The sequence below is a fragment of the Macrobrachium rosenbergii genome, chromosome 48, assembly GCF_040412425.1.
Source record: "Macrobrachium rosenbergii isolate ZJJX-2024 chromosome 48, ASM4041242v1, whole genome shotgun sequence".
Taxonomy (NCBI): Eukaryota; Metazoa; Arthropoda; class Malacostraca; order Decapoda; family Palaemonidae; genus Macrobrachium; species Macrobrachium rosenbergii.
In genome coordinates this window covers 73,885,446-73,897,505 of record NC_089788.1, presented here as the reverse complement: position 1 = coordinate 73,897,505, position 12,060 = coordinate 73,885,446, and the positions used below count along the sequence as shown (strand labels likewise).

The 12,060-nt window shown below is 39.8% G+C and overlaps 1 protein-coding gene across 1 annotated transcript; it reads left to right on the top strand.

Annotated features, from left to right (window-relative positions):
- Positions 1-678: 678 nt before the first annotated feature.
- On the top strand, positions 679-9,600 carry LOC136831545 (arginase, hepatic-like). The gene is made up of 7 exons (XM_067092130.1): positions 679-1,307; positions 4,195-4,267; positions 4,759-5,024; positions 6,782-6,930; positions 7,103-7,159; positions 7,426-7,607; positions 8,388-9,600. The coding sequence occupies exons 1-7, from the start codon at positions 1,170-1,172 to the stop codon at positions 8,573-8,575; spliced, it is 1,053 nt and encodes a 350-aa protein (XP_066948231.1). The 5' UTR covers positions 679-1,169; the 3' UTR covers positions 8,576-9,600.
- Positions 9,601-12,060: the final 2,460 nt, after the last annotated feature.

Genomic DNA, 12,060 nt, shown 5'->3' with positions numbered 1-12,060 from the left:
GAGAGGGAGTATTCCCTTACGTATTCCTTAACAATACTTGTTTTTATTTACTAGCGTAACCAGGCATCGCAAATGCTCAGGTCATCTCCAGAAACCGGTATGGTAAACACCTATAACTCCTCAGATCGGAAGGAAACGCGCGATGTTGCCGGGAAGACACTGTGAAGGTGACCCCGTGCTTTTTCGAGCAATGTTGCAAGGGAACGATAACACCACTTTCAGGACATTATGAAGAGCAAAAGAGGGGAACATTAATGTAAATTGTACAGAGTGAAGGGAGTATGAGTTTTAATATTTCCAGCTCAAAAAATATTCGTTTTGTATTACAAAAGTCATTATTTTACTTTGTCTTATACTTTTTTGCTTGTTTAGTTGTTAGGTTGTTCTCTGAAGTTATTTCAGAAATGCGAGCTTAACTGATTAGGCCAATGGGTGACGTTTCAGATTTTTTTCGATCATATTAATCAAAGTCTGAAAGAGCTTCTTATTCCGTTAGAGAAATGCAAAGCTCTTTAGAGACTTTAAATCCCCCCCCCCACAAAATAATCACAAATCGTCCCCATCCGCCCAAAAATTGAAAACAATTACAAACGTCTGCCCGACCCACCCTTACTGTACCAACGGCCAGCCCAGAGACTCAGTCAAGGTCATCTGCCCCAGGCCTTGCCTCCTGAAGTCCAGTCGTGCAAGTTCATTAATATGGAATGCAGGACTCTCCTTTAAAGCTTACGCCACGTACCCTCCTTAACCCCTGACAGTGCCCTGGACCTGCCCACAATCCCTGCAGTCTCATTGGTCTACGCCTGGACGAGAGGACTGAGTTACCTGGTGTTGATTTGGGCAAGGCGCCACGACTAGTCTCAATAATGATTTAAATTCGGACGTTTCCAGACTTTGCTTTGAGCAGAAATAAGTAGCTAGCTCTGACAGTTAGTGAGTGAAGCGACGGAGCGAATAAAATGCGGGGAAAAACAGATAAAAAAAAAGGAAAAACGTATACTGCGACACCTTTCAAGGACAACGAGCATGAGAGAGAGTGAGAGAAATCAGCTGTTCAGAATGGTTTCACACCAGACTCCAGCCAGCAAAAGGCTCACTCTTCAGACCGCGGTCAGTCAGCCCAGGTGTGTCTGTGTCTCTATACCAGGTCGCACAGGTACAGCAACGAGATGTGGTCCAAAATCGCCAACAGGTCTTTGCTGACATTCGCCACAAAGCAACAGGTGCTTTATTGCCTGCAGGTCATCTCCCGGAGGAGCAAAACCAGCTGCGTAGGGGTGCTGTCGGCACCTTTCAATAAGGGACAGGTGAGTTTCATTATCATTTTTTTTTTTTTACCAGTGTTGAAACTCGTTCGGCCTAGGCGCGCTTCAGTTCGACTTGCCGAAGAAGGAATCTCATAACAAGGCGAATATTGATGGTGACTTCGAAACAAGTCTTGGCTTATTATAAAAACCTGACGATATCTGAACACTTTTGTAAATGAGCGCCAAGCATAACCGAATTTTGTAGGCTTGGAAAGTGGCTCATAGGAAGCGGCATTTACTTCTGTGTCTGTGTAATGTATACACGTGTGTAATACGAGTATAAGCATAGGCCTATTCAGGAACTGAATTCTGATACATTGCGAACCATTTTCAGGTTACGTGCTCGAGTCATCGGCTGAGAGAGAGAGTGAGAGAGAGAGAGAAATTACACACTGTGCATTTTCAGTAACAGAACCTAAACTGGCCTGTTTTAGATTGAGATAAGTTGACAGTCAAAGAAAAAGACTTATTTCGGTGTCCGCTTCAAGTCTTCATTGAAAGCAGAGGTTTGGCCGTGAAAGGCCCTCCCAACCCTTGTCTTTTTTCTTTTTTATTTTCTTTCAGCGAAACCAGTTTATGATGTAACCGGTTTGTACAGTAAATAGCGAGGAGTGGCAACTCTACGCATGACCGCCTTGGGGTCCATTCGTTCATGAGTCTAGTTTAAGAAATATATTTTTCTGAATGAACAGCCAAACATGGGCTGCAGTCAACATTTTTATTCCATGGGGCGTTCCGGATTAAACACACTGAGCTATTTTCGACCTAACTTAGAGGCAAAACACCAAAACATAAAATGTTTTTATACTGTAAAATACAAATCAAAGAAAAGTCACGCTCGAGAATAATCTTAAGGATTTTAGAATCTATTATATATTCACAAACTTAAACCACGACTCGACGACGATCAGTCCTCCTTTCCGGTATCCATAATCCACTGATTTTCTCGAGTGTAACCTAACTTTGATTTGTATTTTACCAAGTATAAAAACATTTTATGTTTTGGTGTTTGGCCTCTATTTTAGGTCGAAAATGGCTTAGTGCGTTGAAGCTGAAACGTCCCTGTGGAATAAAAATTTTGACTAAGCGGTTGTTTGGCTGTTCCTGGTGAGAATCTGATTCCCTAGGAATCAATCTCTAGCAACTTTTCTGAATGACTCTAGGCAGTGTCTGTCTATATCAGTAACATCAGCAAAAACACCTCTCTCTCTCTCTCTCTCTCTCTCTCTCTCTCTCTCTCTCTCTCTCTCTCTCTCTCTCTCTCATATTCACGCACTCACACGTGCAGGCTAACCTAGTCGCATATCTCGCCGGCACCAAAGCATACTAGAGGTTCATTATACTCTCTCTCTCTCCACCAAAAATAACTACTATTCACCGATGCATCGCAGAGTTATGCCACCCACGGAGGCAAAACCCGCATGGGCTTTCCAATCGCAAGTAAATTTAAACCAAGGTCGAGACCGTTATCGTCATGAAAAAATATTATTTCTCGCAAAAACTGCGACAGGATTTCCTGCGAAGATTCCTAGAAACCAGAACCTGAAGAAGACAGTTGCAAAATGTAGATCTAGCAAAAAAATTTTTTTTTTTTTGCCATTTCACATTCTGTTTTAATTAAGTGGTAATTCTAGTCTTCTCTGGTTATGGGACTAGAGTGGTTTGGCTGCAAGATGCTTCGTGCTTAGGTCTACGATGCATTAAAATATGTCAATTCACTGAATGTGTTGTATGGCAAATAGCTTACTTGCGATTATTCGTCGTGCAAGAACAGAACATTAGACCTATTCATCGAAATGATGATACCAAATAGTCACATTCCAATTTTGTATAGCTCCAATAATAATAATAAAAAAATACTACGTCATTCACTACTTTCATGCAAAACGAATGATAAAGAGAGAAAGATAAGACCACTTTCGTAAATCACAGCATAACACCTGCTGTATAAACATAAACAGGAAGGTACGCTTCGATAGCAAAGGTCTGTCATCACACTTGTCAGCTCGTCAATTTTGTTTTATATCCATGCACACTATATATATATATTGTATATATATAAATGTGTATATATAAACGAAAACGGTCATACACGTTCATTTCATAGACGGAAGCTGATACATTTTGAAAATTGTCGTCAGACACAGCCCTCCACCTCTCTGGAAGAAAAACTGGCTCGCAGAAATATTAAAGGTAAGGAGTGTCTTTTTTTAGTTACATTTTTAAACATTCCTAATAGTTTGACAGCATGATCTTGGAAGCAGTCGTATTTTTTTTTTTTTACAGGTTTTGATTCTTAAGAAGTGAGGTGTAAGGAGCTGGTTTAATAAAGAAGATAGTTAACATAGGCCTAGTTCAAACTCGTGGAAACTGGATTATAAGACTGACTGAACATAATTGAACTGGTAGCCAATAACAGTCATTCTTCTCTTTTATATGCTGCAGTTTTCGTCTTGGAAACACATATGACCACTGATTTATTTTTCTATTTATTTACTTATTTATTTATTGGTGGAGGTTCAGAAAAAGTTTTATTACTCTTGAATTCTGGAGTTCGTCTAAACTCATAGTACTATAGAAATATCAGGGCTGGCTAGAGTATGAATCTACAGATGAGTCTAACTGGAAACATATGATTGAATTAACCTTAATTACCGCATTTACCGATGCTGTTAATGTTGTTTATTATATTTTGCGTTATAGCTATTAAGATTACATGTTACTGTATCTTCTTTGGCGTTAGGCCTACTTGAGATCCGATTAAACATAAAACCTGCAGCGCGAACCAGAGTTACAAAGCATTTACCAAGATGTTTACAACTTATCTGAGTAAAACTTTTATGCAAACTCTGTACCCGTATTGATTTATTCTCATTTTTTTTTTCAGCGTCGCCCCGGAGTTAAAGACGGTCCCACGGCAATTAAGGAGACAGGAGTGCTTACGCGGCTTCAGGAAATGGGTAGGTCTAGTTCTGTCCTTTTTTTTTCTGCTTCTGTTTAACCACATTTCTCCATCCTCTCTTATATTACTCAGTCGCAAAAATGATTAAAAATATAGGGTCTTTCATTGCGCAATATACAGATGCTGACAATTTCAGCTACACCAGAAATAATAATAGTCTTTATAACGGCTCGACTTTTATGGAAAATATTGTTATATAATGCTTCTTTATATCCATAAGTGTATCTTGGTTTTACAACCATTTAACGTATGATGTATGCATGTGTTTTTAACATTTATTTGCTGAATGTGTGTATTTTAAGTTGTTTTTGCTCAATGGATGTGTATTTTAACATTTTTCCATTCATTGCACGTGTGGTTTAATATTTAATTACTGACTGCATGCGTATCGTAACGCCTGCTTGTTCGATATATGTGTACGTTATGAATATATTTGCTCAACACCCATCTCATTTTAACGTTTGTTAATCTGTATATATTATTCCCCAGGTGTCGTTATCAAAGACTATGGCGAAGTGCCCATGGACGATAAAAAAGCAGCTCCCATGAGCCCGACCAAAGGCGGCGGCGCGGACGTTCCCTTAGGTCCCGACGGCGAACGCAACCACACCGCCGTCCTCACTTACAACCGAAAATTGGCTTCTTCGGTTGCCACGGTCGTCAAGGAGGGCGGCCTGTGCCTCACCCTCGGAGGAGACCATTCCATAGCCATCGGGACCATCAACGGACACGCCCAGGCTAATCCAGACCATCAGGTAACGTCGTCTTAAGGCTCGAGTTCCCGTGCACCGTTGGGTCTTGGTTATAGGTCTAAGAGAAGCCATCTTTTCTCTCTCTCTCTCACACACACATTAGGTCTATAGCAGATCTCGTCGTAATAGACTTATTTTAACATACAGAATGGAAATAGATAAATAGATATTTTGGCTGTGGTAGGTCTACTGTGCAACCTGGGGCTTTGGTTTTAGGTCTAAGAGAGAGTGTCTTTTCTCTCTCTCTCTCTCTCTCTCTTTAGGTCTGGTTAAACACTTATCTCGTCAAAATAGACTTGTTTTGGCTTATGAAGCGATAATAGACATTCTTGCTCTGGTAGGCTATGTCTAAAGAATTCCAAAATAAACTATCGTCTTTTCTTATAGGTCTAAAGTTGACTTCTTTATTGGTCTAGAAAATTTTCCTCATCTTTCGTTATCGGTCTAAGATACGTAACAGCTTCACTTGCAGTTCTAAAATGCATTTCACATTTGTTTATCAGTCTAAAAAAGACTTCCCCTTTGCGCTTATTCTTGACTTACAGTTCTAAACAAACTCGCCCCCAAGGCTTTAATTTTATCTAACAAGATACACAGAGTTTTATCAATGACCGCCGAAGAGGCCACATAACTATTGATCACATGAGAGAGAGAGAGAGAGAGAGAGAGAGAGAGAGAGAGAGAGAGAGAGAGAGAGAGAGGCCTATCGAGAAAAATCAATTCTCGAAGCCATTTATCCACAGACACGGTTGCATTCAATTGCCAACCTCTAGAAGTCCCGCGATAAGGGTCAGTTTGCCTTTCCATAATGTGAGCGTATGATTTATTATTTTTTATCTATTATCAGTGGGTAAATAGATCTTTCATGATCTCTTGAAAAACTGAGTGGTAAAATTTCTGACGCCTTGTGAATCAGACAGATATGCAAGATTAGCGATTTAGGTGAAGAAATTCGTTGATATCTCGCTTTGTAATTATTGCGAGGATAATGACATTAAAAAAACTGTTGAATAATTATATACATAAATTCTCTCCTTGCCCTTTTATCACTTCGTTAACCTGAAAGGCTGAGGAGTATAGGTCTAAAGAGGTTGTCGCTGGCTACATCAGTAGTCGTTTTTTGTCGTTTCTATAGAACCACGCTTATGATTAGCTCATTAATTTAGATATCTACACTAGTAATCACTATTTTTCACTTAACTGGAAGGATATAAGGTAAGATATAAGAATAAAATAAAGAAAAACACAAAACAAAATCGACAATGCTTTCCAATCAGATAGAACACGGCCGCGTTCACTCGCTCTCCCGGAGAAGCTCTTAACAGCCATGTCGATTTTACAGGATCGCACGCATGATTAGCTTTACATAAATTCAAATATCTACGCTAATAATCATGATTTCCCACTCAACTGGAGGGATGTAAGGTAAGATATACGAATAAAATAAAGAAAAAAAAACAAAAACGACAACACTCCAGTCAGATAGAACACGGCCGCGTTCACTCGCTCTCCTGGAGAAGCTCTTAACGGCCATGTCGTTTTTACAGGATTGCACGTATGATTAGCTTTATATTAATTTAGATATCTATGCTAATAATCATGATTTCCCACTCAACTGGAGGGATATACGAATAAAACAAAGAAAAAAACAAAAACGACAACACTCCAATCAGATAGAACACGGCCGCGTTCACTCGCTCTCCCGGAGAGTCACTTAACGGCCGCACAATCGTCTTCTTTCTTCCTCTTCGACTCAACAGGTGGTGGTGCTTTGGGTCGATGCTCACGCGGACATCAACACCGGAGCCTCTTCGCTGTCAGGTAACATGCACGGGATGCCGGTTTCCCACCACCTGAGGGAGGTCAAGGACAAGATCAACCGCCTTCCGGACAAGTGGCCGGAACCGAGGTAATGTTACATATAAATATGCGTCGTTTATTACGAGGAGTAAATGTTATATTGCTTGCTTTTGTACTGGTTGAGAACTAGACCTATGTCCTTCCACTTTCGCAAATAGATTCACGTTCTTACGTATATATATTATGCTAGTTATGTATTGATTTATTTATTCCTTTTTCAGTATTTCTGCCAACCACATCGCCTACATTGGACTTCGCGATCTCGATGATGCTGAAAGGTAAATCTAATTGTTGTATATTTAGTGGCTGAAAAGTAAAGTAGGCCTATAGTGTATATGACCAAGAGGACCAATCCATAATCCGGTCAGAGCTGGAATAGAGTCTTAAAAAATAAAACAAAATAAGTAAATAAACAAAAAGCGGGCCTTAATGGAGAGAAAAAGTTGTTAGGCCTTTTTATTTTTGAAAAAAATTTCAAAATGCAACAGAATACCTGTTAATAACCTGTTTATATACACCATGCATGCTTCCCCCTCCTTGACAGAGTATTGCTGAAGGACCTCGGTATTCTGGCTTACGACATGAGACAGGTCGACAAGGTCGGAATTGAGGAGGTCATAAGGCACTGCCTTGAGGTACTCCAGCCATCGGGGACGCGTCCACTTCACGTGTCGTTTGACATCGACTCCCTCGACCCAGCTGAGGCTCCGAGCACAGGAACGCCAGGTAAGTGCTCTTCTCATCTGCTGTAAAGATTTCTGGTCAGTTGTCTCGCAATTCCTGTTTATGAAAACAATTGGTACATTATCTAACTGATCATGAAAGCTTCTGGTAAATTATCTCGCTGTTGTAGTTGACAATTGTTAATGCCTTTGTTATCTCAATGTCACTGACTAAACTGGTATTTTGCAAGTTATCTCACTGGTGCAGTGGATAAAAATCCAGCCACTGGTATGTAAGTTATCTCACTGATATAGTGGATAAAAATCCAGCCACTGGTATGTAAGTTATCTCACTGATATAGTGGATAAAAATCTAGCCACTGGTATGTAAGTTATCTCACTGTTATAGTGGATAAAAATCCAGCCACTGATATGAAAGTTCTCGCTGTCATTATGTGATTGAACTACTATCTCTGGTAAATTATTTCATTGCTATGTTTGTTATAAAATCACCTGAGAGTTATCTCAAAGTCATCCTGGTTAAAAATTCTATAAACATTACGTTGCTTTGTGTTTTATACAGGTTTTTGCAGTTACAGAGTCTAAAGGAGCTTTCACAGGATTATAAAAGATATTTCGACAAATCTCTTATGAGTTTTGTTAACCAAGCACCAAATCTATAGACCACAGTACGTTGTTATATTATTAATCATAGATCATACAAATAAATACAGTACCCTGTATGCAGGTAAAAATGTAGACTCATGTGTGGCCAAAAATAAAAGTATGAGACTAAACCAGTTTTTCCTAATTTTATGATGCACTTACCTCCCAATTCTTGCAGTCCGCGCCGGCTTGACCCTCAGGGAAGGCCTGAAGATCGTCGAGGCAGCGAGGGACACTGGCTTCCTGAAGGCATTCGACCTGGTGGAGGTGAATCCCGAGCTGGGATTGAAGGGCGACGCCCTCCTGACGACGGAAGCAGCGAAGGCAGTACTACTGGCGGCGTTGGCTGGACGTAGAGGAACATAAAATGGAATTGTGATTATATAGGTCTCATTCATACACGTAAACACACACACATACACACACTCAAACATACACTTTCTTACGTATTTACAGTATCATAGGAACTCCATGACTCTTACGTAGGCGTAATTGGTGCTTAAATATTGTTGATATCAAACAGCTGTGATTAATTGGTTAGCCTAATTCCAAGCAACATAAAAAATGAATATTTTCTTTTAATTTTAATTCGTTCTTCAGATTTTATCTTCTCTTAGTAATAACATAAATGTTGTATAGTACCTGGTTGTTGAACTGAATTTAATTGAATATACAATTTAGTCCACGGGCCAAGCACTGGGACCTATAAGGTCATTCAGCACTGAAAATAATGTTGAAACAATTGTAAAGAGAGGGTGGAAAATAAGATGGAAGAAAGAGAATATGAACGGAGGTATAGTAAAAGGAATAAGAGGGTTGCAGCTAGAGGCCGAAGGGAAGCTGCAAAGAACCTTAAGAAATGCCTACAGTGCACCGCGTAAGGTACACTGACTGCGCAACCCTCCCACCATTCCAGTATGCTACAGTTTTTTCCTAACAGATTCGTACCTCACATACGCTCGGGACTTGGCAGAATACAGTTGACACCAGTTTACAGTACAGTATTATAGTCATTTGTCTATTACGCATTCACTCGTGCCTGTCTGTATGTGTGTTTTATAAAAAAATACTTTCGACATATTTTGGTCAAAACTGTTGTAAGTGTGACATTCGAACGAACAATATATCAAAGTTTGAAAACATACCGTTAACAGATCCACAAACTCTTGTTTGGTTAGGTCTAAGTTTGTATTGGCGGAGGTTTGCGCTCTCTCACGGTGCTTTCTAGGTTAGTTTTAGGTTAGTTGAACTGCTCATTTGGAGCTAGAAAGACGGAGAGGAAATAGTATTGAGTTTATTGATCAGAATATTTCTTTTCCCTGAAAAGAAATATTCTGTGTGACGTCAGAGATTTTATCCTGTGTAAATTTCCAAATAAATACTGAAAATGCCCATTGGTTTTATTTTGATTCTGTAACTAATTAAGTAAATAAAAAATGTTTACACACATGCATATATATAATGCACTAAAACCAAATGCATTTTGTTCAGCAAAATTCTTCCTTTTAGCCTAAGAAACCTAACACTGGAATGTAGGTCTAGCGTGTCACTTAATAGTGAGAGAGAGAGAGAGAGAGGTAAACGTTCTGAAACAAAAACAGGAATTCTGATGTTTATTTTTCCGTGTAATTCTGTTTAAGTCCACTTCCGGATCTTTCTCCGTTACAACAAGCCACGTGGGAGGCATCATGACGACGCAATGCGCAAAATAACACGTTATCGTAATGACGGAAAGTATGAAATGAGCAGTGAATTGAAAAAGGTTCAGTGGCTGACGCCTGTGGTCCTCTTAAAAAAAATTATTTAAATGCTACAAGCATCAATGCAGCTGTATGTGGTAGGTGTGGCTAAGTTAGCACGCAAGAAGAGAAATTCAAGATAAAAATGCAGCTCTCCCCTGAATAGCCTACATAGGTATAAGGTTATAATCGTAGGCCTACGCAGAAGAAGAGAAATTCAAGATAAGAATCAGCTCTCCCTTGAATAGTCTACATAGGTCTAGAGATAGAATCAGAGACCTGAGCAGATGTCATTTGTCTATCAAGGGAAACCTGTTTATAGTTACCTGTATTTACAAAGTAGCCTTGGCCGTTTCAAAATTAAGTGTTGCACTTGAATGAAACGCCGGCGGTAGCGGTAGGTACCACTCTGGTGTAACTATCGGTCCCTCCCTTCCCAGGCTTTGTTGCAGTAATGAGTAACTGACTCAGGTGTCAAATTAGTACTAAGCCTGTACGCTACATTAATTTTTTCTACCTATTTAAAATCTGACCGTTAACTCAACACATTAATTTCTCTCTCTCTCTCTCTCTCTCTCTCTCTCTCTCTCTCTCTCTCTCTCTCTCTCTCTCTCAGTTAAGGTATGTCATTTTCCTTGTAAAATAAGTAGGAAAATTACAGCGCACTTGACAGCATCGACTCCGCACCACTTAATTGACTGTCATTCGGAATAAAAACTAAATTAACGATTTCATTGAGAAGACATGTAAGATCAATCTTGTCCACTTTATAAACACACGCCATTGCCGTTCGGCTGGTGTATCGGCATAGCGGTAGCTCTCGATACGCGAGCCGCATCGCAGAACAGATTTACGAAAAAAAAAAAATCGAATTTTCCACCGGACCCCTGATTGGCACGTAACGTCACCGTGAACAAGTGAACAATGCAGTGCGCACTGCGAAGAGCAGAGCACGCACACGCACACATACACACACAGAGAGAGAGAGAGAGAGAGAGAGAGAGAGAGAGAGGGAATGTACGTAACACCTGGGACACCAAAGATAGTAAAAGAAAAAAAATAGGGGGAAATCAACTACCCATCCTCCTCGCTTCCTCTCCCTCTCGCACCCATAAAGAGGGGGAAAGCGAGTTTATTCTAGAATTTATCGATTAAATGACAGCACGGCATGGCTGAGAGAGAGAGAGAGAGAGAGAGCCAGTGTTTAGGGGTTGTTGCGGACCCAGAGCTCTGTTGACATTTCAAGCAGCAGAGAACACTTGGTTTTGTCCCATCCTTTGTCTTAAAAAGCTTGTGGCTTCGGATATTTGCGTTCTCTCTCTCTCTCTCTCTCTCTCTCTCTCTCTCTCTCTCTCTCTCTCTCTCTCTCTCTCTCTCTCTCTCTCATACCGATATGAAAGGTTCTGATTATTTATAACGGGAGAGAAAGAATAGCAATTAAAAATGCTGTTTCAGTCACGTAGACTACTTTGAGAGAGAGAGAGAGAGAGATCTTTCATTCACCTCTTGACAGTTTTGTCTTTGTTCTAAATATCATGATAGACCCAAACCGTCTTAATTTTGACTGTAACCATCCCTATTCCGTTATTGGACTTGGTTTCGTGAACAAAGAAACTTAGTCCCGGAGAAAACTAAAATTCTTTCAATCAACCGCATTTTCGCTTTGTTCTTGTGGGTCTGTCATTCATCTTTGTTAAATGATGTCCCATTTAGCTTGCGTTCTTACTTGTTGCTCTTTGTGTTAAGTGATATGAAAGTTTCTTTGTTGTTATGGGTTAAACGATTCTTTTGTCTGCGTTTATGGGTCTAACAAGTTTTTCCATGTTATTCTGGGCCTAACAATTACTGTATGTTTTACTTTGTTATTATGATTCCAGCTACCAATGCGTAGTTTATTTGGATGTCATTATTTCATTCTAAGTGCTTTGCTTTCATTGTAAATAAAGAGGAATTCTTTAATGACTTTTATGGTGCAACTGATTGATTATCCGTCAACAGTTCTTAAAATTTTCGGACTTTTCTGTGTTAATTGCATTTCTATAGGCCTATTCCCCACTACACTAGAGCTAAAACTCACTTACAAAGAATATGGTTTCCTGCACTGACGACTTT

What these genes read in the sequence shown, in the direction of transcription:
- LOC136831545 (XM_067092130.1), top strand. Translation starts at nt 1,170, where the DNA reads ATGTGGTCCAAAATCGCCAACAGGTCTTTGCTGACATTCGCCACAAAG. An exon ending in CACCTTTCAATAAGGGACAG is followed by an intron (nt 1,308 to 4,194) that starts GTGAGTTTCATT and finishes TTTTTTTTTCAG; the next exon opens with CGTCGCCCCGGAGTTAAAGA. An exon ending in AGGCTAATCCAGACCATCAG is followed by an intron (nt 5,025 to 6,781) that starts GTAACGTCGTCT and finishes TCGACTCAACAG; the next exon opens with GTGGTGGTGCTTTGGGTCGA.